This window comes from Triticum aestivum, chromosome 7A (genome assembly GCF_018294505.1).
Source record: "Triticum aestivum cultivar Chinese Spring chromosome 7A, IWGSC CS RefSeq v2.1, whole genome shotgun sequence".
In the NCBI taxonomy this organism is placed as follows: Eukaryota; Viridiplantae; Streptophyta; class Magnoliopsida; order Poales; family Poaceae; genus Triticum; species Triticum aestivum.
In genome coordinates this window covers 499,749,666-499,775,827 of record NC_057812.1, presented here as the reverse complement: position 1 = coordinate 499,775,827, position 26,162 = coordinate 499,749,666, and the positions used below count along the sequence as shown (strand labels likewise).

At 48.9% G+C, this 26,162-nt stretch overlaps 2 protein-coding genes and 2 long non-coding RNA genes across 4 annotated transcripts; 2 read left to right on the top strand and 2 right to left on the bottom strand.

Annotated features, from left to right (window-relative positions):
* Positions 1-1,620: 1,620 nt before the first annotated feature.
* On the top strand, positions 1,621-3,018 carry LOC123151401 (uncharacterized protein At2g34460, chloroplastic). Its single transcript, XM_044571124.1, has 4 exons — positions 1,621-1,969; positions 2,063-2,179; positions 2,324-2,596; positions 2,700-3,018. The coding sequence occupies exons 1-4, from the start codon at positions 1,670-1,672 to the stop codon at positions 2,865-2,867; spliced, it is 858 nt and encodes a 285-aa protein (XP_044427059.1). The 5' UTR covers positions 1,621-1,669; the 3' UTR covers positions 2,868-3,018.
* Positions 3,019-10,086: 7,068 nt separating this feature from the next.
* On the top strand, positions 10,087-12,287 carry LOC123147813 (60S ribosomal protein L18a-like protein). Its single transcript, XM_044567124.1, has 4 exons — positions 10,087-10,392; positions 10,492-10,612; positions 11,082-11,196; positions 11,997-12,287. The coding sequence occupies exons 1-4, from the start codon at positions 10,230-10,232 to the stop codon at positions 12,057-12,059; spliced, it is 462 nt and encodes a 153-aa protein (XP_044423059.1). The 5' UTR covers positions 10,087-10,229; the 3' UTR covers positions 12,060-12,287.
* Positions 12,288-20,688: 8,401 nt separating this feature from the next.
* On the bottom strand, positions 20,689-21,725 carry LOC123148156 (uncharacterized). Its single transcript, XR_006473672.1, has 2 exons — positions 21,452-21,725; positions 20,689-21,376 (listed from the first exon to the last, which is right to left on the bottom strand). It is a non-coding gene; the product is annotated as an uncharacterized lncRNA (long non-coding RNA).
* Positions 21,726-23,974: 2,249 nt separating this feature from the next.
* LOC123154198 (uncharacterized) lies at positions 23,975-25,410 on the bottom strand. The gene is made up of 3 exons (XR_006476717.1): positions 25,085-25,410; positions 24,566-24,926; positions 23,975-24,469 (listed from the first exon to the last, which is right to left on the bottom strand). It is a non-coding gene; the product is annotated as an uncharacterized lncRNA (long non-coding RNA).
* Between the last annotated feature and the right edge of the window lie 752 nt (positions 25,411-26,162).

The window sequence follows — 26,162 nt, the reverse complement described above, 5'->3', positions numbered from 1 at the left end:
TATGAGAACGCGGTTGATGTAGTCGAACGATCCGATCGATCCAAGTACCGAACGCACGACACCTCCGAGTTTAGCACACGTTCAGCTCGATGACGTCCCACGAACTCCGATCCAGCAGAGCTTCACGGGAGATTTCCGTCAGCACGACAGCATGTTGACGGTGATGATGTTGCTACAGACGCAGGGTTTCGCCTAAGCACCGCTACGATATGGTCAAGGTGGATTATGGTGGAGGGGGCACCACACACGGCTAAGGGATCAATGATCAACTTGTGTGTCTTGGGGTGCCCCCTGCCCCCGTATATAAAGGAGGAAGGGAGGAGGAAGCCGGCCCTAGGAGGGGCGCGCCAAGGGAGTAGGATTCCTACTCCTAGTAGGAGTAGGTTTCCTTATTTCCTAGTCCAACTAGGAGAAGGGGAAAGGAGGGGAAGGGGAGAAGGAAGGGAGGGGGGCGCCCCAAACTAGGAAAAGTCTGGATGGACGGCTAGGTCAATAACTGGTCAAAAAGAAAAGAGATCCAGGTGGACGCCTCAAACACCCAGTCTGACCGGCACCCTCTTATATCTAGTCCAAATCTGAGACGGATATATGGGGGCGGCCTGGGTGCGACCGGGCGCGTCCGCCATGTCGAAGTCGACCCACGTTGGCCCACTTGACCCCACATATATTCATCCCCATACGCTCTCCAGACCAAACTCTAGCCACTCCATTCTACTCCGCCCCCAAACTCCCGTCCGACGATCTTCGACCTTCTCCGGCATGGGGGCAGCGAATCTGACTCCGGCCAGTCCAAATCCGTCGACTAGGGTGTCGTCCCGTGTGGGATGGAGGAGGCTATGGCCGTCCGCATTGCCCTCGGTCGCTCCTGGGAGGACTGCGTTCGACTGTTGGGGGATCTGCCTAGCTCGAATTCATTGCGTGGGCGCAACGGGCACTCAGATCCATCAGGGCTGGATCATTGTGGTTCGGTACCCCATCTCCGGTCCGCCGGAGTATGAGTGCTACAGGGACCGGTGTGCCCGCCGTGGGAAAGAGAGGATAAGAGTGCCCGAGGTCCGCCTCGCTGTCGACATGGTGGCAGATGAGGCGGCAGCGTACGCTGTTGTAGAGGAGGAAGGCATCCGTGCCCGCATCATGAAGAAGCAGCAACAAAGGAACACACGCGTCCTCACACGAGAGCAAAATCGGGCATTCCGTGCCATGGACGGACTGCCCTCCAAAGAAGAGGAGGGCGGTGGCGGGTCGGACAACTCTAGCGACGAACAGCTCCAGCTGGATCCATTTTGCGTTTTCGAGTGCTACTTCTGCAAGAAGGACGGCAAGGGCGTCGAAAGGGACAAGGGCAGTCGTGGATGATTTTCTCCATAGCTAGTATGTATATAGAACATATCAAATTTTGTTAGTCTGATGACATGTCCTGATGTAGTAGCCGAACGATTAGTGTTGCATGTTTTTATATATATTTGAGGTTTGCTATAATTGAGATGTGTGGGATGAAAATTTGAAGTGTAGCCGATCAGCGTTTTAGGGCAGGATTTGCCATACTCCGGTTGTAAATGCTCAAACCCTAGTTGTCTGCAACAAAGTGTACTACACAAACGAACAAGCAAGACGGTTCTAGAGAGTACAGACATCTCAAACGAACAGACCCACAGGCCACACATAACCAATGGCCGGTGTTTTCCACGCCACCACCGCCCGCCCCCGCCTGCCTCTCGCGCTCACCCGCCTCTCCCCCACCACCCGAAAGCTCCACGTCACCCGCCCGGCCGCCTCCACGATGGACCAGGCGTCGGCGAGCGCTCCGGACGCCAAGAAGACGACCACCGTGTTCGTGGCCGGATCGACGGGGAAAACCGGCAAGCGCGTCGTGGCGAAGCTGCTGGAGAGGGGCTTCGGCGTCGTCGCCGGCACGACGAACGTGGGCAGGGCCCGCGGCAGCCTGCCCCAGGACCCCAACCTCCAGCTCGTTAGTTCATCTTTACTTGAGTACAGTCGCATTCCTACTCCTCTGCTGCCGATTGTTGTGCCGTGAGACGCGTGTCGGCTGGTCGAATTGCAGGTGAGGGCCGACGTGACGGAGGGCGCCGACAAGCTGGTCGAGGCCGTGCGCGGCGTCGACGCCGTCGTCTGCGCGACGGGCTTCCGGCGGTCGTTTGACCCCTTCGCTCCCTGGAAGGTTTGTCTGCAACCGAAGCAGGAGCTCACTTTCTTGCCTGGATGGTTCTGAACTTCTGACCGGCATGCTCGTGCCCATGTAAAGAGTTCAGTTTTGCTATTGCAATTTGCAAGTGATAGCTAGCTGAAAATCATGCTACTGCAGGTGGACAACTTGGGGACGGTGAATCTCGTGGAAGCGTGCCGAAAGGCTGGAGTTACAAGATTCGTGCTCGTGAGCTCCATTTTAGTGAACGGGGCCGCGATGGGCCAGCTTCTGAATCCAGCCTACATCGTGCTCAACCTGTTCGGCTTGGTGCTCGTTGCGAAGCTGCAGGCGGAGAAATACATCAGGGGATCAGGGATAAATTACACCATTGTGAGGCCTGGAGGGCTCACAGAACAGCCGCCCACCGGGAACATTGTCATGGAGCCAGAGGTAAGCAATAGCACGCACACTTCTTCACCATGGAACCTTGTTTATTCGAGAGATTGTTGCTCATACAGCCAACATAAGATGTTCATCTGTGAACTATTTGCAGGACACTCTCTACGAGGGCTCCATATCGAGAGACCAGGTTGCAGAAGTGGCTGTGGAAGCGTTGTTATGCCCGGAGGAGTCTTCCTACAAGGTCGTCGAGATTGTCACCCGAGCTGATGCTCCAAGCCGCCCCCTCAAGGACATGTTTGCTTCTATTAAACAGAAATGAGTTCTTGAGCCTGATTAGATAGGGACTAGTAGTAATGTGCCTAATACGGCGTCAGTGAACTGTTGTTGTTCTAACTTGTAAGTCGTGGTTCATCTATGGAATTCAGAAGCATAAAACCTACCATGTTTCATCTGTGGAACTTCTTGCCGTATAAAACCTACCGTGTTGGTTTAGCCAAAGAGAACCCACTCGACCGCATTGTTGGAAATTGGTTGCACGTTGGAAATAAAAAATGGGCGTGCAACACAATAGTACTCTTTCTGTCCCAAAATAAGTGTCTCAACGTTGTACTGAGATTGACACACTTATTTTGGGACGGAGGGAGAAGATACATGAATAGAGTGTTGTGTCATCTTAGAATACCACCACATGATTGCACAATATATATCTCTATTCCTAATGAAGCAGTTGGTAGTCTCGCTTCCAGTTTTTTTCGTCCCATCTTTCATGGTTTTTTTAGGCACCTCCTCCCACCTTTGCTGGGTTTTTTTCTTTTCGTCTCCTTCCCCCACTTCATCGGTTTATTTTCACGTCACCCTCTCACACAATAAAAGAAATCTGAACAGATCAGAACTTTCCATACAGACACAAGTTATTTAGTAATGTAAAATCAATCACGAACAATCTTTAAAGATCAAATCTAAATTAATTAACCTTACCTTAAATCACTCAATCACATTAATTAGAAAACAAATAATTGATTTTCAGAAAAATCGCTCAATCACATTAATCTTACCTTAACTCACGGATGGTAATCAATCTCCAAACAAAGGAAACAATATATCGAGGGAGTAGTAAATAAACTCTCTTTCTTATGGCATGTATATGACCTTCCCTTCCCTTTCTGTTGTCGAGCGTTCTTGATTCTCGAGGCCGATGCTTGGGCTGCGTCACTGGGTCGCCACGGTGCCGGAGGACGAGGACGGCGAGGTCGGGTCCCGCGGCACCGCGTTGGCCGCGGCTGGTGGAGGGGGCGAAGAAGGGCGGCTTCCCTGGCCCTGGCCGTGGCCATGGCCCTGGAAGTTGGTGCGGTGGAAGCGGCACTTGAAGGACCCGACGTGGGTGGCCGGCGCGCAGACGCACTTGGAAGCGGGCCCATGGCCCGCGCCGGACGGCGCCGACGCCGATCCGGGCCACCTCCTCCGCGTATTCTTGGAGTTGTGGCTGCCCGATTTACATGAAATTAATTTCCTCAGTTGTGGTGGCAAATATAATACACATAATCCATATTATTAAGCACTAGCGTGTGTGTGTGAAATAGATGGATTATGGTCCCGTATGCAATAAGATGGATATGTGTGTGTATTAAAGAGAGAGAGAGAGGGAGGGGGGAAAGAGACTGAGGAAGAGGGAGGAAGAGAGTGTGTGTGAGGATTTGATGGTAAAAAAGGTCGCCAATGTCACTTAATATGTATGGGAAATTAATATTAAGCTCTTAAAGTTAATGTGGCCCCGTTACAGCACGGATATTCTTCTAATATATATACATATATATATATACATATAAAAAATGGGTTAGTCTCTACTCCTAATGGACGAATTGGTTGAATAGTCCCCCCACTTTCAACCGGTTTATTTTCAACCGGTTTTTCTTCGTCCCACCTCCCACCAGCCCCTCCCACCGGTTTTTCTCTTTTCTCGTCTGACCGGCAATACCCAACGTATTTATGGTAATCAATCATAATTAATCCACGTATATTAATTATCAATCCAGGTATGGTAAGGTCATAACTCAGGAAATTTTGAATATGGCAATTATATGGTAATAAATTTAAATTACCCCAAAGGCTATCAATCCAGATATGGTAAGGCCATAACTCGGGAAATATCGAATATGGTAATAAATTTAAATTACCACCAGGTATGGTAAGGCTATCCACGTATAGTAATAAATCATATAGTAATAAATCATAATTAATCCACGTATAGTAATAAATCAATCCAGGTATGGTAAGGTCATAACTCAGGAAATTTTGAATATGGTAATAAATTTAAATTACCCCAAAGGCTATCAATCCAGGTATGGTAAGGCCAAAAATCGGGAAATATCGAATATGGTAATAAATTTAAATTACCCCAAAGGCTACCAATCCAGGTATGGTAAGGCCATAACTCGGGAAATATCGAATATGGTAATAAATTTAAATTACCACTAGGTATGGTAAGGCTATCCACGTATAGTAATAAATCATATAGTAATAAATCATAATTAATCCACGTATAGTAATAAATCAATCCAGGTATGGTAAGGCCATAACTCAGGAAATATCGAATATGGTAATAAATCAGCGATCCGTCCGCATTACTAGCTCATCCGATAAATCAGCGATCGAGTAATTAAACCATGCAGTAATTAGTACTCCCTCCGTATATGGAAGGAACCGCCGGAGTATTCCATAGATTAGCCACAGGATTTTGGCAATCTCGCTGTGGCATCTCGGATTTCGGAAATCACGCGCCCGCAGACGCCGCCGTGCCCCCCCCCTGCAACCACCGCCGGAGTCGGAGGCGAACGCGATCGCAATCGCGACGTGTATATATATACAAGGACGTACTACGTGCACAAGGGCCTGCAAGCAAACCCCAGTGCTCCTGATCACCATGCATTTCTTCCAGGTCGTCATGGCGTGGATGTTCCCGTGCGCCGTGTGGGCGGCGATGGCGCCGGCCGTGGCGACGGCAGCGACCACGGACGGCGCTTCGAGCGTTGAGCAGGGCAGCTCCTCGTCGCCGGCGTTCGGCCCTGGCGACGCTAAGGTGGCCTCCGACCCGGGCTCCTCCCCGGCGTCGAGGTCGTCCACCTCCTCCTCCTTGCTCGGCGCCCGAAGCAGCTCGTCGAACAGCGCGCGCTCACCGGTGAGGGAGGGCGGTGACACGGCCGCACGGAAGGGCCACGCGCTAAGGCGGTGCCTGCACAGGTTCGCCAGAAATCTGCAGCGCGCCGGTGCTGCGGACGAGCGGTCAGACGGGCGCGGGAGACGGAAGGGCCGGGCGACGAAGCCGGACGGGAGGGTCGCCGCCGGCGAGGACGGCACCGCCCGGGCGAGGGAGGAGGCCGTCGCGAGCGCGATCGCCTACTGCAAGGAGTCGAGCCGGCAGCGCTGCAGGCCGCCGTTGGCTCCCTCGCCCAGCTTGGACGGCTGGCTCCTCGTTCGTCCGGAGGAGGAGATCGGCACCAGCGCCACGAGCGCCGTCTCGCCCTGCGAATGCGAGGCGCAGGGCACCTCGAGCGCCGCCGCCCCCCACCACGGCCACGCGGCCTGCGACGGTACGTGTTGTCAACCGATCCGTCGGTCGATCTGCTCTGCTGCACCCGTGCACGTCTAAACCGTCGTTGATCTCCTTCGTGCAGCAGAATGCGGCGGCGGCAGGCCGTCGACGGTGGAAACTCGGCGAGGTCCAGCCGGGGAGATGGAAAAGGGTGACGCTGTCGACGGGCTTGACGGGGACGTCCTTAGGATAACGAGTTACTTCGCCGCCAAATATGTGCGCGCGGTGCGCCATTGAAGAATAGCTCGGGGTCCGTCTCACATGAGGCGAAGCAAACAGTTTTTCGTAATCTAGAGGACCTTGTCTTACGTACCTTCGATCTTGTATGATCTGTCCATATCAGTGTGCGAGTAGTAGTAATATGATTGTAGTAAGATCTGTCCATATCAATTGTCGATCTTATTCTTATATGATATGATGGCTTGCAGCGTTCCTAAGATCTAACGAGAATCTCCTGGAGTTAACGACACAATCGTTCGATTGTTTCTGAATCAGACTGCAATTTTGAAGCTTAATTGGCAAAGGAGTTAAGATATAGACAATCCTATTTATTCGAACTAGCTTTGCTGAATCGAAAGAAAAGAGACAACTTGGATTCAATCAAAAGAAATTAGAAGATTTTAGTACTGGCATGTATTCACCTCAATCACTATATGCTCTGTTTGTACTCTACACATGAGGAATATATTCACCTTTAACTTCTTTTTTTGCGGAAATAAGACTTTCATTCATCAACCACGGTCATTACACTCCAGATTTTACATAGAGCGTGAATTCCATCCGGTGCATGCCCATGCACGTTGAATTATCAAATGAGTATAAAGTTGGTCTTTTTTTAACTACTACACTCCAGATTCTCGAGCATGGAGATAGGCGAGTTGTAGACCAAGAGCTGGTACAGATATAGGCGAGTTGTAGACAAGAGCTGGTGGGCAGCAAGAAACGCATGCACACCAAAGAACAAATCTGAGTCACATGCCTACTTCTATTGGTTTCTACAAAGAGCGGCTAGCTTATATCTTAGACCAGTCGGTCACTGTCGAGGTCGCCAAGGTGATCTTACAGCACCGCCGTGGGGATTTCTCATATGATTTTATGTAGGCAAGCCGCAAGCGGTGGTGGTGATTGGCTGGGTGGTGTCGCTGCCTTGGGAAGAGACGAAGTGATGGTAAAAGTAAGCAGGATCCGATGATTCTTCCGTGGGGATAGCCAAAGTCAAGATGTCGACTACAGACTCGTCGCAGACTTGCAGTGAACCTGGATGCGGCGAGCCTGATTTGTGGATCGATGGCGGGTCTTGACTTTGTTAGGCTGGGATTGGATGGTTGCGGAGGGTGGTGTGCTTGGTTGGGTTCCCATGGAAGAATGTGGCCTCCTCGTGGATCTGGTCATGCCCATCCTAGAGAACATTGTGTCCCTAGCTCCCTCGAGGAGCAAGGACAGTGCAAGCGGCAGCAGGGGGTAGGGGTAGATGTGGGGAGGGATGTCGGCGGCTGCTCGAGGTCATCATGATGAAACCCTTGACGTCCCATCTTTATCAATGGAAGTGGAAGAGCACGAAGTCGAGATTGGATAGGAGTTTGAGTTCTTTTTGGCACCGATCGGTTCCCCACTTTAGAGATGTATTTTTTTTGCGTGCGAGCAAACAGTGGGTTGATTCTAAAAGGGATATGCACTTTTCAACAGAAGTGCATGACGGACCAAAAATATGACCTCATTTTATTCGTTTGATAGATATCGTATTATTCGTTGTTGTTCGTTCGGTGAAATTTCCTAATATTTGATTGTTGTGTTTCTAATTAGAGCACCCCATAATCACCCAATATGAGGGGATGATAAATGAAAAATACTGATTATAAATTTTGAAGAGCCCGTGGCAATGCACGGGCGTTATACTAGTACTTATATATGATTCAGTTCCACGCATGTGGTTGGAGTTGACGAAACAATTCCTATGAATTCTGATGGAAAAGAATCTTTAAAAAATATTGTATCCTATAAGTTGCGATGTACGAATCAAACAACACACTTGTAATATCTTGGTCAGCGCGTCCCCACCGTTAAATCAACCCGCATCGAATGTCCGCAACACCGATGATGTTTTCCTTTTTTTTCAGGGGTAAAGGAGATTCTCATTATTCAAGGAGGCTTCTCATCCATACGCAAGTTACAACAAAGCCTGTCCCGACATTTAGCCAGATTGCGGTTCGAGGGTACTATGCCCATACGCGGCCAGCTCATGGCTAACATTATTTTACGAGCGACTACAATAAGTAAATAAAATCTCCCTAGCATCAAGATCTACCAACCTGTGGATCTCCTCAATGAGTGAGCGGTGCCTCGATCTATCTGTCGTGGTTATTGTGAGCATCGTCACCGCCTCCGCACTATCTAGCTCAACTATGATTGACATGTCCGTTCGGTGCAAGGCCAAGTATATCCCTTCTCTATAGGCTACTAGTTCGGCCTCCAAAGCACTATCACAAGTACAAATCTCCCTACATGCGCTATAGATAATCTCGCCTTTATCGTTACGGAGAATCATACCACCGCCAGCCGCGCCCGTAGACGCGATGAAGCTGTCGTTCATGTTAAGCTTGGTCTAGCCCATCTCGGGGGGTGACCAACACAACAACAACTTGGGAACGGAGCACGCCGATGCACCTAGGTGTACTGCAGGAACCACCATCTTCCCCTTCACGTGATCTCCATGAGGGTGTTGCTGAATGCACAAGAGTGAATTAATATATCCATGTAGGAAACGTCGAGAGGCTTCGGTTGAGGGTGGCGCTTTGTCATCTGTGATCTCGTTCCGCACGAACCAACTTCACCACATGGTCATGAGCACAACCAACCTCGCCATCTCGTCTAGGGGTTCTAGTAATGTGAAAAGCCATTCTGGTCCGGAGTTGCGGATGGACTTCATCTTGGGGATATTCCAGTCCAAAGCCATAGCACGCCATAGCTCTCTAGCCAGTGGGCAGCTACAAAATGCATGGAATCTGCTCTCTCGTTCCACGCCACATAGGGGACATATATCAGTAATTTCGAGATGGCGCAAAAATTTGTTGGCTCAGGTGGCAAGTAAATTGGTCACAACTCTCCATGCAAACACGCGTACCTTAGGGGAGCAAGGCATCCCCATATGATCTTTCAGATGGAGCGACACACCGATGATGTTTCCGAAACATGACCAATGTTGCAAAGCGCCCCTCATTTAACAACAACCGCCATCGTGGCCGGTCTGCAACACCGGTGATGTTTTTTGGAGTATGGGCAACGTTGCAGCCCAGCGACATGCGTCATCAACGCCTCCACAACCGACGATGTTTCCGCTACAGTGGTCATGTTACAAACCAGTGTGCCAAACACATGCATGTTTTCGAAACACACTGATAGTCGCGACATCACTGTCGGCAACCAGCGCCTGCGCGGCCGGGACATAGCACCCCGGTGGCCGGGCTTGTAGCACTAGGCCACGACGAAACCCCTTTTGTAGCGGCATCGCAATGTCCCTTGCATCCATGAGGGCGTCGCCTTGAAGCGGCACACGAGCCTTCGGCGATGAGAGCTTCGGCAGGCGGCAGGCCGTTCCCCCGTGCCGCGTCCCTATTCGTTTGAAGTAGCATGTGCTGAGGTGCAATGGAGCGGCGTTTGCAGAAGAGGATAAGAGTGCGAGATACCGGGACGAACAAGTGAACATGAGAAGACTCGTGTTTCTAGAGAGAAAGTGGAGTCCATAGGACACACATCCAGCAAATGAGGCAGTTGACGCGCGACGTGTTTTCAGCCGGCTGAGTGCAAGCATTTCCGTTTTTTTACTGATCAGATCCTCTAAATTTTCATAAATCCTTTGAATTCGAATAAAAAAGACCCTGGTGGTTTTTTTTAGGGAGACCCTGGTGTGTTTAATCCACCCATCCAAAACAAAACATTGTATTCAGTCCACCTCTCTGTTTGTCGCACGATAGACGGACGCGCTTCCTCTCCACCGTTTATATTCTTCCCCAGAACCGGCGACATTTTTCTCCCCTTCCAGAAGTACACAGCGCACACCACCACACCTCGAGATCTCTCGAAATTCGTTCGTCCATGGCGATGCAACAGACCAGGGACCCCACCGCCAAGCTCCCTTCCGCCTTCCCCGTTGCCGGCGCCAGCCCTCCTCCCCCATACCACCACCACCACTACGGCACCTTCTCCCCTCCTCCGCCGCCGCCCGCCGCTGCAGCCGCCTACGACCCCTCCCTGAAAGGTCAGCGCTCCTTCTCTCGCACTACCCTCCAGCTCCGGCCCGTCTCCGTGGAGACTGAAACGACTCCCTGTGTGCGTGCGTCTGTGTCTTGGCGCGCAGGACGCGCTGCTCAGGGCGTTGTTGCTTTCCCGTGCACCATCCAGCAGCAGGTCTTGGTGGAGGGCCTCCCAGTCCGGGAGCCGCGGCTGCCGTTCTGCGGCGTCGGCGTCGGCTGGGTTTTGTAAGTGTCCTTCCTTTTGGTGGTGTTTGTCTCCAATGCGATCGATGTGGCAAAGTTAGGAAACTCTTGAGTAGGTAACAGTATGTGACACTTGGTTGCTACTTGGTATGTGAAGAATGGGGGATTGCACGAGTGACTGTTTCATTAACAAATTGGGTGAGCAGCATTTGGAGGATATGTTCCAGGTCCAAAACATGCCATCCTTGCTAGTGAGAATTTGCAATCAAATGGTACTGGAATTGGATTATGATATAAGTTGATACAGCAGAAGAGGATTGTCCTAAACTGGCTTGGTTACTTCTGGAATGTGTTGTGCTACTGTGCTGCTATCTAGTAAACTGCCATCTTTTAGCATCGTTATAACATTCATATTAAGGAGTTTGTGTAAGTTCATTGTTCTTACCTGCAAATTTAAAATGAAAGCACAGTCAATCCATATTAAAGACTTTAGGTTGGTTTTGTTTTGAAGGTTCTTACTAGGGTTCTTCTTGGCTGCAATTCCCTGGTATATTGGTGCTTTTCTTCTATTCTTTGTTGCTTTGGATCACCGGGAGAAGCCTGGATTGATTGCCTGCACAGTTGCTGTAAGTACTCCATTTTCTAAAGCTTATCACATACTAGCATTTTCTTCCGGTGCGCTGTTGTTTGTCTTTTGTATATAAAATGAACTGAAAACACTTAGATACTTATTAATGTTTCCTTACACGAATGCTTCCTGTAAAGTTAATTTTATAAAGCTGTGTGATCTTTGTTTCTGTTACTGAAAGTGCTTCTATCTCCAAAAAAGAAGAAAAAAAATTAAAAGTGCTTCTTCTTCAGTTCAAAAAATATACCACTAACACCATTGACTTTTTTGTTAGTTACTCATGCTGTGGTTGAGAAGTGCAACAAAAATCATCCATTAAGGGCCGTTTTCAAATGTTAGTAGTAAGCAACGATGAACACAACATCCTACATCTGTGCTAGGATATTGACTTGCTAGCATATGTTCCCTTGATTATTATGCCTAGAAACAAGAACCAACCCAGCTGGAACAGTTGAAATAACATGGAGCTGCATCATTTTTGAGAAGATAAATATTCAGAGCTACGAGCTACAATATCAGAAATTGTCGCATGAGACATGAACATAGAACAAACGAGTAGCCTCGCTTACCATATGGGTTTGATGTATATGCCTTTGGTTTAGTTTATGTCGAATGGTACATCTACAATGGCATGTCGCAATAGAAAGTGTGCCCCTCTCGACCTGAATGTTACACAGGGAGTTGTGCCAAAGAAATTGGGTCAATTAAACTGTTGAGATCGAGATCGATGCCTGATGTTGTGTAGTGCATTTAACTAATTCCAGTTTTTGTTGGCTGTAACGAAAAATTCTCCTGCAGGGCATTTTTGCAGTAGTCCCTTTCATGCTCAATGGCGTAAGAATGCGTCCGTTCTTTTTTTGAGAACGAATGCGTCCTTTCTGTTGACGCTGGAGCCTGGAAGTCATCAATCCAGATTCTTAATGGCCTTATTCTGTCATGCTGGAAGTCGGCAATCCAAATCCACATGTTCCTCGCCATATTTGTCATGTCTATAGTTGTACCATACGGTTCATCCATGTGAATAACACAATCGATTATCTTATATCATTCACAGGGGCGTATATATGTGATCTGTGTGTTGAATTGTTAGTCCGGCAATTTATTTTCTGGGATATAGTAGTATGTTGTAACTGTGGTAGCAAGATCGTTTGTTTTGAAGAGTGATTTTTTATTGTGAAACACATTTTTAATAGAAATTTGTACACCCTCCCCTCACAAAATATTAGATGTTTTGGATATTTTAATATGAACTACATAGGACTGAAATGAATGAACAAACACATTAAAACGTGTCTATATTCATCCGATTTAGAAAAAATAATTACTACATCTTATATTTGTGAACAGAGGGGTATCTTAAAAAAAACGCTGCTTCTGTCCGGAAACGACGATGTTTCTTTGTTGTCGGGGAATCATATGGTTCCAAAGTCATCACGGGAATAAAAGTAGAGATACTTTATTTAGGCATTCCTAGTGTATTTACCTCACAAATAAATAGTAATCAATCTTTTTATATTTGATAACTCAACGGATAAATCACGGACACATAGCTATTTTGTCAAATTAAGCAATGACAGAAAATATATGATTTATCCAAAACATAATCTTATTTGTCTTTTCGTTTTGTATCAAGATTTGTCTTGTATAGTTTTTTTTTGTTGCGTTGGAAAATGGTTGAGCCCTGTGCATTGGCACGGGTATTTACTTAATAATAGTAATTTCTTTAATATTAAATCATAGTTGGTACGTTCTCCTCACCTCCCATCACCCCTTTCATGCTGGTTCCCAACCCCCCCCCCCCACCCTCCAAAAAAAAAAACCTATATCGATTGGCTTGACCCTCCATGTTGGTCTTTTTTCGGTTCACCCTATCTTATTTTTCCTCTCCACACCCCTCCCCTGGCTTGGAATGATCTAAATTAAATCAGTACTATCTTTTTCTTGTCTTACTAGAAGTCATGCACTACTCGGCCGGGCATCCGGCATCTCCTACGTGCGAGCGATTCCCGACTCCGATCCCATTCCCCATCCACCATAGGCCTTCTGCGTGCTCCCTAGGGCGCGTGGTCGTAAGACACAATCCACCCTAGGAGGGAGAGAGGGGGTTTGAAGGAAGTGATGGAGGGTGTGGCGAGGCTAATGCGGGGTTTGAAGCTTTCGGAGGAGGAGAGGAAGGGGGTGAAGATCCGGTGTTCGGCGAAGGAGAAGGGAAAAGAGGTGGCGTTCCAGGCGGTGGGGAAGATCATGTCCGAGAAGTTGGCCCATCCAGACGCGATCTCGCTCACCCTGGGGAAGGTGTGGTGCCCGATCAAGGGGATCACCTGTACGGAGATAGGGGTAAACAAATTCCTCTTCACGTTTCACCAGGAATCGGGGAAGCGGAAAGCGGTGGAGGACGGACCATGGATGTTCGACAAGGATCTGGTGGTGGTGGAGGAATATGTGCCTAGCAAGCGGCCTGAAGACTACGCCTTCAATGATATCCCGATCTGGGTCAGGGTTTTTAACCTCCCTTTGGGTATGATGAATGAGGATTCGGCGGAGGACATTGGCAACACCATTGGTAGATTTGTGGAGGCGGATACAGGAGCGGATGGAAGTGCAATTGGTAGATTCCTTTGAATCAAGGTACGGATGCGGATTGATAAACCAATCATGAGGGGATTCACCCTGGACGATGGTGCGGATCGGAAGGAGAGTAGGGGCGGAAAAGGAGAGAAGCCTATCGGTTCTGAAGATGAGGAAGATGTGGACTGGTGTAGGTTTGAGTATGAGTTCTTACCGGATTTCTGCTACACATGCGGTATGATCGGACACGGGGACAAGGACTACCTGATTAAAACCAGTAAGGGAGAGAAGCAACAATTCGGCAGATGGCTCAAGGCTGATCTTGGGCAGAGGAGGGGGAGAACTGAGGAGGGTACGTGGAGATCGTGGGGTCGTGGTTCTGGTGGAGGCCGAAGCTACGGGTACAGCCGCTCCGGGGGCCGGTCGGGGAGTGGGAGTGACAGCCTCACATGGAGAAAATCTGAATCGAAATCAGGCAATGGGAGTAAAGGAGGAACGGAGGGAGGGGAGGAGGTGACGAGCCCGAGCAAATTGGCACCGCCACCGAGTAAGGCAGGGAACCCTAGGAAGTTGATGCTTGGGGGGTCCAAGGAAAACCCTACTGATCAAGGAAAGTTAGATGCCTCCAATGCATCCTAGAGTCAGGGTGGGAAGAAAATAGTCATGGATGTAGATGGAAAGGTGGAAGGTAGGCCACTAGAGAAACAGAACACTCAGTTAGCCCAGCATCAGGAGACTGCTGAGCCGCAGAAGAATTACACTGGTAAACGATATCATAAGAAAGGGCGCGATCGGCCGGAGGGGAGGGTGAGGCAGGACAATGAGACGGTTATGGGCTCGAAGAGGGGGAGGATGGACGAGGGAGTGGAGCAAGTGGGGAAGAAGAGTCGTGAGGAGGAAGGAGTGCAGGGGGTGGGAGAGGAGACGGATGCAAGGACAGTTTCGCCTATCAACATTTTATCGGCCGGGCTGCAGGAGCAGCCCCGCCGAACACAATGAAAATAATCGGATGGAACTGTCGGGGACTCGGGAACGGCCCGGCAGTTCATAGCCTCCTCGAGATGGGGAGGATGGAGGTGCCCGATGTACTGTTTTTGGCGGAGACAAAACTGTCGAAGAAGGAGTTGGAAAGGTTTCGTTGGATGTTGGGTTTGCCTCATATGGCGGCATGGAGTGCAGAAGGGCGAAGCAGGGGGTGGTGCTGTTCTGGAGACGCGAGGTGGATATTACGCTTCGATCGTTCGGAAGAAGACATGTGGATGTGGACGTGAAGGAGGAGGATGGTAGAATCTGGCGGCTTACGGGGGTATATGGAGAGTTAGCGGCTGATCAGAAGGTGCAGACATAGAAAACCCTACGAGTTCTGAGTCAACAACACCAAGGGGGTTGTCTGTGGCTTTGTCTAGGAGAGTTCAACGAGATATTGTCACTGGATGAGAAGATAGGGGGTGCGGTTCGACCACAAAGGCTGCTGGATAACTTCAGAGAGGCCCTCGAATCTTGCGCGCTCAGTGATATTGGGTATGAGGGCGATAAATTCACCTGGCGAAATCATAGTAAGGAACTTAGCACCTACATTTGTGAGCGCCTTGATAGGGCCACGGCGAATGCTTCCTGGTGTGACTGGTTCCCCAACTTCAGTGTTCTCAACGGGGCTCCCCGCCACTCAGACCACAGGCCCGTCATCGTTTGCACCCAGGGAGAAAATAGAAGGGAGCGGGGCGGAGACCGTGGATTCCGTTTTGAAGCATGGTGGCTACAGGAGGAGGGATGTAGTGAGGAGGTGCAAGGGGCTTGGGAAGAAGGATGCTTAGAAGGGAGAGGTGGTGTTGCCACAGCGTTGAGGTCAGTGGCGGGGTGTATGTCTAAGTGGGGGAAGGAAGTGGCAGGTGACTTGGAGGAGAAGCTGAAGCAAGCTGTAAGGGCATATTTATCCCTAAGTGTTTTGGTGATTGATGACAATGCATTTGCGGACTAATCGTGTGCCTTGAGTATTCCAGACACTTCATTACTAGGCACAAGACGATTGGGTGCCCCTCGAAGACTGATGAAGACAACGTCTTTTCTACGTTTCTTTTTGGTGGATTTGAGTCGTAGGAAAGCCGTACTATTAAGAGGGGGTCCGCGTTGGAAAGGGTTGGGTGGAATCATCACGTACACGTCTCCTTCTTATCCCCTCCTTTTTCCTTGGAGCTTCCTCCGTTTTCTTGTCTCCCTTGTCTGGCTGCTGTGGTTGGTCGCGGTAGTACCGCTCCCAGGAAAATGATAGTATCGTAGGCATCCGCGGTAGTACCGCGCGGTGGCGCGGTAGTACCACAGGTGCCCACGGTAGTACCGCTCCCCTGGAGCCGCACTACCGCTGCCCACCAGGCTAGTGCCGCCCCTTTGCGGTAGTAGGGGCGGATGCAATTTTTTACATCCCCACCTACCGTGGTAGTACTGTTTTCGCCGAGCGGTAGTACCGCACTATGCAGTCAGGCAGTAGTACCGCCCCTCGGCGGTACTACTGTGTCGGGTTTTTGCTACTTCCGTTTCTTTGCGGAAGTAGGCACGGAAGTTCCCTTCCCCCTGGCTGGGTTTTTTTGCCTTGCGGTAGTACCGCATGGGAGCATGGTAGTACCGCGCGTGTGGAAGTACCGCCCCCAGCTCCTGCGCGTCTGTTTATCTTTACTGTCGCTGGGGTTGCGGCAGTACCGTGGGTCGGCATGGTAGTACCGCACAGCCGTGCGGTAGTACCGCTTGGTTGCAAGCAGTAGTACCGCGCGGCCTTGCGGGAGTACCGCTGGCCAGGCACGGTAGTACTGCTGGCCGCGGGCTGGTTGGTGAGTAACGGTTGGATCCTTTTCCCACACTATATAAGGGGTCCCCTTCTTCCCCGTTGACTCACCTCTTTCACCCCTAAGCTCCATTATTGCTTTAAACTCCATTTTCGCCCGATCTCACTCCCTAGCCGACCAAACTTGTTGATTTGCTCGGGAGTGGTTGAGAAGGCCTCGATCTACACTTCCACCAAGAGATATTTGATTCCCCTCACTAATCCCTTGCGGATCTTGTTACTCTTGGGTGTTTGAGCATCCTAGATGGTTGAGGTCACCGCGAAGCCATAGTCCATTGTGGTGAAGCTTCGCGGTGTCGTTGGGAGCCTCCAATTGAGTTGTGGAGATTGCCCCAACCTAGTTTGTAAAGGTTCGGTCGCCGCCTCCAAGGGCACCAATAGTGGAATCACGGCATCTCGCATTGTGTGAGGGCGTGAGGAGAATACGGTGGCCCTAGTGGCTTCTTGGTGAGCATTGTGCCTCCACACCGCTCCAACGGAGACGTACTTCCTCTCAAAGGGAAGGAACTTCGGCAACACATCCTCGTCTCCACCGTCTCCACTCTTGGTTATCTCGTGCCTTTACTTGTGCAAGCTTATTTGTTTCATATATCTTGCTTGCTTGTGTTCCTATCCTTGTTGCATCATATAGGTTGCTCGCCTAGTTGCATATCTAGACAACCTACTTTGATGCAAAGTTTAAATTGTTAAAGAAAAGCTAAAAATTGTTAGTTGCCTATTCACCCCCCCTCTAGTCAACCATATCGATCCTTTCACAAGCACGCCGGGAGCTAGAAAGGTGTATGCGTGCTCCGGTGAGTGAAGAGAAAATTAGAGAGGAGGCGAAGCTTTGGTGTAGGGTGGAAAAGATTGAAGAGAGGAGGAATACCAAAGCCAAGCAACGGTCTCATGTCACATGGTTGAAGAAGGGTAATAGGAGTACAAAATACTTCATGGCTGTGGCGTTTGCTAAGAAGAAGGCAAACAGAGTTAGAGTGTTGAGGAAGGAGGACGACTCGGAGGTGAAGGAGGGAGAGGAGCTTAATAACTATGTTTGCTCATTTTTTCAGGAATTGTTCACGTCGGGGCACGGTGACCGGTTACCGGAACTCATCGACAAAGTGCAAGCGCGGGTAACCCCGGCCATGCGGGCCATTCTTGAGGTCGAGTACTCCAGGGAGGAGGTCAAGGCAGCTCTTGATCACATCGGAGACCTCAAGGCGCCGGGCCCCGACGGTATGCCCTCCATCGTGTATAAGAGGCATTGGAATTTTATGGGGGACAAGGTGGTTGAGGAGGTCTTGGCGGTTCTAAATGGGGGCGCAATGCCGGAAGGGTGGAATGATACAGTGGTTGTTCTTATCCCCAAAGTGAAGAACCCAAACAGGATCAAAGACTTGCGGCCAATCAGTTTATGTAATGTGGTTTATAAGTTGGTTTCCAAGGTTTTGGCCAACCGGCTATAGTTGATTCTGCCATAGATCATCTCGGATAACCAAAGTGCCTTCGTGTCACGGAGGTTAATCACGGATAATGTCCTCATTGCTTACGAGCTCTCACACTTCTTGCTCAACAAGAAAAATGGTAATGATGGAGTTGCTGCAGTTAAAGCGGATATGAGTAAAGCGTATGATCGAGTCGAATGGGACTTCATGCGTGCTATGCTGCACAAACTTGGCTTTGGGGAGAGGTGGACTGATTTGGTGATGAATTGCGTAACCACAGTGAGGTATCAGATCAAGGTGAATGGTGATTTGACTGGGCAGTTTTCCCCTTCGAGAGGGCTTCGTCAAGGTGACCCAGCATCACCATATTTGTTTGTCATATGTGCGGAGGGGCTTTCGGCCCTACTACATGACGCTGAGGCAAACGGGAGGATCACAGGAGTGAAACTCTGCCGCAACGCTCCGGTTGTTTCACACCTCTTGTTTGCCGATGACTCGGTGTTGCTGATGAAGGCCAAGCAGGATGAAGCTCAAGCCCTCCGGGATGTTCTGGATCTATATGAAACCTGTTTGGGACAGTGCATTAACTTAGAGAAATCAGCTCTTATGTTTAGCCCGAATACCAGGGTGGAGGACAAAGGGGTGGTGAAAGGAGCCCTACGGATACAGAGCGAGACTTGGAACGACAAATACCTCGGCCTACCTGTTCATGTTGGCAAGTCCAGAAGGAAGGCGTTTGCTTTTGTCAAAGGGGCCATGGCCGGCCGAGTGTACGGGTGGCAGGAGAGGCTAATAGCAATGTGCGGGAAAGAAACGTTGATCACAGCCGTAGCGCAAGCCATTCCGAAGTTTGCCATGTCATGCTTCTACCTCACAAAGACGTTTTGTGAGGAATTGAGTTCACTTCTTTGCGATTACTGGTGGAGTCAACAGGATAAAGATCGCACAACACATTGGATCGGCTGGAAGAAACTGACATTGCCCAAGTCACAAGGGGGGCTAGGGTTTCGGGATATGCACGGATTCAATCTGGCGATGCTCTCGCGGCAGATTTGGTGTCTTATACAGTTCCCGGACTCGCTATGTGCCCGTATCCTGCGAGCCCGCTACTTCCCCGACGGCAAACTCCTGGAAGCTCGACCCTGTGACGGTATCTCTTACTCCTGGAGAAGCTTGTTACACAGCTTGCAGCTGTTCAAGGAGGGCTACATCTGGAGGATCGGAGATGGCACGCAAGTCAAAATATGGTCGGATACGTGGCTGCCACGTCCATGGTCGCGTGGGGTGATCACTCCCCGAGGCACAAACTTACTAGATAGAGTGAGTGACCTGATTTACCCGCGTACGGGAACCTGGGATGAGCAACTTGTACACGATACCTTCTGGCCTGATGATGTCAAGCACATTCTCCAAATTCCGCTAAGAGAGGGGACTCAGGATTTTATTGCATGGCAATATGACACCAAGGGGATCCACTCTGTCAAAAGTGCCTACAAACTACAAGTCCAACTTGATCGTATGAAGCAAGATGGAGGGTTGGGAGGGAGCTCACACGTGTCTGGCAATCTGGATAGTATGAGCGATGACTCCTGGAAGAGGTTGTGGAAGCTGACGTGCCCACCCAACATTCAAATGTTTACTTGGCGTCTCAAGCATGACTCACTTGCACTCCGAACTAATGTGGCAAGAAAGGGGATCCCGATCACTGACACTAAGTGTTTGTTCTGTGGCCGAGTGGACGAGGATGGAGCCCACCTGTTCATCAAGTGCAAGAGTGTGAAGGAGGTGTGGAGGAGGCTGGAGATGGAAGAAGTACGCATGAAGCTGGAATCCATCGGGCCCGTGCATGGAGTCCTGGATTTTCTCTGGGGGCTTGATGTAAAAATGCGGCTGCATGTCCTAACCTTCTGGTGGTTGTGGTGGTCAAACCAGAATAAAATAAGGCAGGGCGAGTTGGCTTGGTCGGCCGATACGGTGGCCCACCGTACGAGGAGCAGCGTGCTCGAATTTCTTGAGATCTTCGGGAAGCAGCCGGTCAAACCAGCTCCTGACAAATGGAGGCCGCCGATGCATGCTGAATTTAAAATCAATGTGGACGGATCCCTCGTGTGCCTAGGCAGAACCATTCGGGCTGGGGTGTGGCTGTTAGAATGAAGGATGGCAGCCTGGCCTATGCTCGAGCTGGAAGACAGGAGCATGTCAAGGACGCCTTTGCTGCAGAAATCATTGCCATGTCGCATGTAGTGCATATCGCGGCTGATCTTGGTATCGTTCGGGTCGAACTGGAGACGGACTTCCAGCTAGTGGCGGACGCGTTGGACATGCAGAAGGTCGACTCTTCGGCTTATGCGACTGTCATAGAAGATATAAAATACCACTTAAAACTATGGTTTTCCAAGTTTGCTATTTCTGTTTGTAGACGTAGCGCGAACTCTGTCGCTCATGAACTTGCCAATCTTGGCCATGGATGTGACCCCAACCACTTCTTAGAGTGGGAGTCTGATGTACCCGCCCATGTGGGCGCTTGTGTCTTGGGCGATATGCCCAAGAGCAGTTAAGTTATAAAGCTATTGCTTTGCCCTCAAAAAAAAAAAGAAGTCATGTGCTACATTAACTGGACCAAAATTTATGAGAACCATCTACTGCATAAACTCAATCAAAATCAAATCTTGTCAAAACCTTAACTAAAACAAAAACTTTCCTTGTCTTTCCATACACATACCCAAATCAAATTAAATCTTACCAAAATATCAACTAAATCAAAACTTTCATTACCTTCTTATATCCATAGTCAAATAAAATCAAATCTTATCAAAACTAGTAAACGTGCACGTGCAATGCACGTGTAGCCATGTGCAAAAAAGGATATCCCTTCAACCCACATTGCAGCCACCCGAGAAGTTGTAGGGCCATTTCATTGATCCAGTTTTATATATGTGGTTAATGAAATCCTATACCCTCCCAAGTTTGGAATAGAACCAATGCTCTTAAATATGTCCACATAGCGGTTGTTGTCTAGTATCCGCAAAATCTTCCGTATGAGATTGATATCAAGATCTGGAGACCGTTTCACCCTATGCTCCAAGGTGTCATCTGTATCAAAAATGTACAATTGCAAATGCCTAGGTCCTTGACCAGCAGGCACCAAATGGTCTAGACGATGATACAACTGACCATGCGCACAGAATGTATATATCCCAGTTCTGACCGCACTGCTAACCTGATGGTCAAGGGTGACTCCAAGACTTGTGAAGAAGAAGTGAGAGTTAAAAATACCGAATGTTGTCTAAAATATTTTGCATCCTCATCATCGTCTAATATTTCGTCCTCGTGCATGTCGTCGAAGAATCCTAGGAGCACAATAATGCTGAATCAACAGGAAGACATATTATGCAATACAGGAGAAAATGTGATGAAAAATATACCTTCCATTTCAGTAGAGGGTTGAATTGGCTCAAAAATTCCAACTTCATCAGACTCGTCCTCAATGTGGATGACATCTGGGATACATATAAAGCGGTAAAATGGAAGGCATATATGCGCCCAATTACCATGAATAACATAGTCATACCTTGAAAGATCGTGGATGTCGTCTAGAGGGGGGGGTGAATAGGCGTTTTAAAATAATTACAGTTTAGGCTTGAACAAATGCGGAATAAACCTAGCGGTTAATTTGTCAAGCACAAAACCTAACAACAACCAGGCTCACCTATGTGCACCAACAACTTATGCTAAGCAAGATAAACAACTAAGTGATAGCAAGATATATGACAAGAAACAATATTGCTATCACAAAGTAAAGTGCATAAGTAAAGGGCTCGTGTAAGAGATAACCGAGGTACGTGGAAACGACGATGTATCCCGAAGTTCACACCCTTGCGGATGCTAATCTCCGTTCGGAGCGGTGTGGAGGCACAATGCTCCCCAAGAAGCCACTAGGGCCACCGTAATTGCCTCACGCCCTCGCACAATGCAAGATGCCGTGATTCCACTAAGGGACCTTTGAGGGCGGTAACCGAACCCGTACAAATGGCAACCCTTGGGGGTGGTTACCGAACCCGTACACTTTGGCAACCCTTGGGGGCGGGCACCGGTACCCGTCAAATTGCTCGGGGCGATCTCCACAACCTAATTGGAGACCCCGATGCTTGCTCGGAGCTTTACACCACAATGATTGAGCTCAGAACACCACAAAGGTTGGGGTTAACTCCCCAACGACACCACGAAGCTTCACCACAATGGAATATGGCTCCGAGGTGACCTCAATCGTCTAGGGCGCCCAAATACCCAAGAGGAACAAGCTCAAGGGCACCAAGCACCCAAGAGTAATAAGCTTCTCAACTTATAACTTCCACGTATCACCGTGGAGAACTCAAACCGACGCACCAAATGCAATGGTAAGGGCACACGGAGTGCCCAAGTCCTTCTCTCTCAAATCCCACTGAAGCAACTAATGCTAGGGAGGAAAATGAGAGGAAAAACAAGAAAGAGAACACAAAGAACTCCAAGATCTAGATCCAAGAGGTTCCCCTCACATAGAGGAGAAAGTGATTGGTGGAAATGTGAATCTAGATCTCCTCTCTCTTTTCCCTCAAAAACCAGCAATAATCCATGGAGGGATTGAGAGTTAGCAAGCTCGAAGAAGGTCAACAATGGGGGAAGAACACGAGCCCAAAGAATAAGGTTCATTGGGGAAGAAGACCCCATTATATAGGAGGGGGAAAATCCAACCGTTATGTGCTCAGCCCGCACACGAGCGGTACTACCGCTCGGGCGGAAGAAACAAGGAAATGGAGCAACAAAATATGAACCTTGGGGCGGTAGTACCGCATATGAGCGGTACTACCACTCACCCTAGCGGTACTACCGCTGGAGGAGCAGAACACGGGACCAAAAGAGGCAGGGCAGAGCAGAGTACGACGGCAAAAATGCAGAAGCGGTACTATCGCCCGACCGGAGCGGTACTACCGTGCCTTACTGTCGTGCAACTACTGCTAAACCCGACACGAAAAAAGCAGGACCCAAAATCAAGGTGGTAGAAGAGCGGCACTGCAGCGGTACTACGACTGAGAGCTCCAAGCGGTACTACCGCTTGGGCTCGCGGTACTACCGCTGGGACCAGACAAAAGCCACTCTCAAGAAGACAAGAACTGCCATAACTTCTACATATGAGCTCCGAATTGAGCAAACTCAAGCTTGTTGGAAACAAGACAACGAGTAGCATCAAAACAAAGAAGAGGCAAGGGAGGTATGCCTAACAAAAAGAGGAGTGAAACCTCCAACCGAGAAGAACCGGCAAAACCTCCAACATCGAAACATCATAGAAAATGCGAGTGAACTCCGTTTTCGATGAACTTGAGCTTGTCATCAAGATGACCATAATTTCTAAGACTCACAAAGAGAACCAAACAAGAACCAAGAAAGATAATGCAAGGATGCAATGGTTTAAGCTCTCAACGAACGATACGATCAAGCTACTCATCGAGAGCTCCCCTTGATAGTATGACAATCGATCCTATAACCCGGTCTCCCAACTACCATCATGAGACCGGTAAAATAGAAAACCTATCAAGGGCAAACCTTGCCTTGCACATGGTCCACTTGAGATAGGATGACGATCTTGACTCCCTCAAGTTGGACCACCTTTCTTGATTGTGTTGACTCGATGAAGACTAGTTGATTGCTCCCCCATACTTCACTATGGGTGAGCCACTCTTCCACACATCTTCACAAGTCCATTGTCACCACAAAGGACGACAAGCTTCAAGCATTTGATCTCTTCATGATACTCCACTTGAACTTGCACACCGCAACCTAACCCCATAAAAAACTCTCACGAAGACCATGGGTTAGTACACAAAAGCGTAATTGACAATTCTTACCATACCATGGGATCACTTGATCCCTCTCGGTACATCTTCTACGCTTTGTGGGTTGATCAACTTGATTCACTCTTTGACTTAGTCTTGATCAGCCTCTCACAAGACCACTCTTTAGGTAATTCCTTGAATATCACCTTGATCGACACAAACTCTTCTTGAAACCAACACATGCACTCCAAGAAAAGCCTATGGACAAAACCTTCAAATATAACTCAAGGAAACCATTAGTCCATAGAGATTATTATCAATTACCAAAACCAAACATGGGAGCACCGCATGTTCTTTCATACCTAAAGTGCTAGTAAATGGACAACAACGGGGACTGAAAAATACCAGTGGAGCTATATCCATATGGTTGTGTCGGTATGGAAGGTGTACTTGGTGAGTGCAATTTGGACCCACCCGCGACATCGGCGATGTAAGATTGTTCGGATAATGGGGTGGTACGCCGCCGTCCTATCTTATATGCATGATTCCTACACAAGACAACTTCTTTGTCATGCTTTGGCATGTTTGCATATTGTTCCCGCATATGTCGTCGTTTCCTCTCAGAAGGTTCATCTGGCAACATACATGAACATGGCAATTAGGTATATGAACTCCGGAAGGACATGCAATCATAATAAAAGATGAAATTAGTGTAGGTTGAGTAGACACCTATCATCTTACTCGAGGGTCCAGATACATAACTTGGGGGCACAAATCTTTCTCGAGCTTGCATGTCATATACATGTTGAACATGCATCATAACGTTGTAGAGACAAACATGATGAAAAATGTTGTTGACATACTTGCTGACAGTTGGCATTAGCAAGACTTGCAGCCTTTTTTCAGCCCATGCCCGACGCCGTTTCTAGAGGTATTCCGCCTTCTTGTCATCAGACATCCGGGCATACTATCCGTTGCTGCCCTGCAGTTTTTTAGCGTGGAGATTCTCTAAAGTGGAATTGTTCGTAACGTCGGAACGATCCTGGTTCTCTGACAACGACAGGGAAGCACCGAAATGAGTACGTTCCATCTGCTTGACAGGTGAAATCCATATAATGGTGAGAAAAGTTCAGGCAATGCAAAGTAAAATATGTTCCATCACTTTGGATAGCAGATTTGCTGAAATTGTGCATTGAAACGAACATGAAGAAGCATGTATCCGAAAATAGAGTTTGAACGGACGAATACCTGTTGGTTGCGGCTGCGGGGAGGTCTGAACCGACGAACCGACGGCAGACGCTCGAAGGCGGCAGCGGCGTCCCGGACGGCCGGGCCCCCAGGCGGCGGCGACGGCGTCACTACCGTCCAGCAGGCAGGAAAGCTGTGGCGGCGGAAAGGCGGCGGCCGCGCGCCGTCACTGCTCCAACGACGGCGTCCCCAACGGCCGGTTTAGGAGGCGATGGTGGCGCGGCGTGGAGCGGCTGGACGGCAAAGGAGTGGCTGGGCGGCGAAGGAGCGGCGGGTCAGGTCGCGATGGTTGGGGGCGGGCGTGGCGACGCGATTGGGGCGATGTGATGCGGCGGGGGTGGTTCCTTTCGTGCGAAAGGTACGCATAGGGAAGGGAATCATCGGGATTGATTAGCGCTAAACATGTTTAGTCGCTAAACATCAGGACAGTAAGGGTTGTTGGATTAACATGATCGGATGGTTGAGATATGTTGGATCTGTCCTTTTAGGTCCTTTTATATTGATATAGATATAGAATATGGTGGGCTTAAGGTATATGTCGGACATGATTGATGTTAACCACTGGAATATATATACCACTGTTACAAACACAAGCAATTAAGCCTTCCACTATGTAATTGGTGCCCAGTATCTCAAAATCTTGCTACATCATCAGCGATGACCTGAGAAAATAATTTGGCACCGCTCCAGCAATGTGTACTTGCAGCATGTGTAAAAGCAGGACCCACAATTGCATAAAAAAGTGGTTGACAAAGTCACTTTTCCTTCACACATTAATGCTAAAATACTACTCCCTCCGTTCCTAAATATATGACATTTTAAATGGACTACAACATATGGATGTATGTAGACATATTTTAAAATGTAGATTCACTCATTTTGCTCCGTATGCAGTCACTTGTTAGAATCTCTAACGGAGGGAGTACTACTTTATTGCATGAAGGAAGTGGGCATGGGAGCAACTAGGTGCTCCGGTTCTCTAATTTTTTCCTATGGCACCAGCTGGGCAATGAAAGGCACCAGTGTCAAATGAAGCAAAAATAAATTTGGCTCCGCTTTTGCCCTACATAGTGAAGGG

What these genes read in the sequence shown, in the direction of transcription:
- LOC123151401 (XM_044571124.1), top strand. Translation starts at nt 1,670, where the DNA reads ATGGCCGGTGTTTTCCACGCCACCACCGCCCGCCCCCGCCTGCCTCTC. An exon ending in ACCCCTTCGCTCCCTGGAAG is followed by an intron (nt 2,180 to 2,323) that starts GTTTGTCTGCAA and finishes ATGCTACTGCAG; the next exon opens with GTGGACAACTTGGGGACGGT. An exon ending in ACATTGTCATGGAGCCAGAG is followed by an intron (nt 2,597 to 2,699) that starts GTAAGCAATAGC and finishes AACTATTTGCAG; the next exon opens with GACACTCTCTACGAGGGCTC.
- LOC123147813 (XM_044567124.1), top strand. Translation starts at nt 10,230, where the DNA reads ATGGCGATGCAACAGACCAGGGACCCCACCGCCAAGCTCCCTTCCGCC. An exon ending in CTACGACCCCTCCCTGAAAG is followed by an intron (nt 10,393 to 10,491) that starts GTCAGCGCTCCT and finishes CTTGGCGCGCAG; the next exon opens with GACGCGCTGCTCAGGGCGTT. An exon ending in GTCGGCGTCGGCTGGGTTTT is followed by an intron (nt 10,613 to 11,081) that starts GTAAGTGTCCTT and finishes TTTGTTTTGAAG; the next exon opens with GTTCTTACTAGGGTTCTTCT.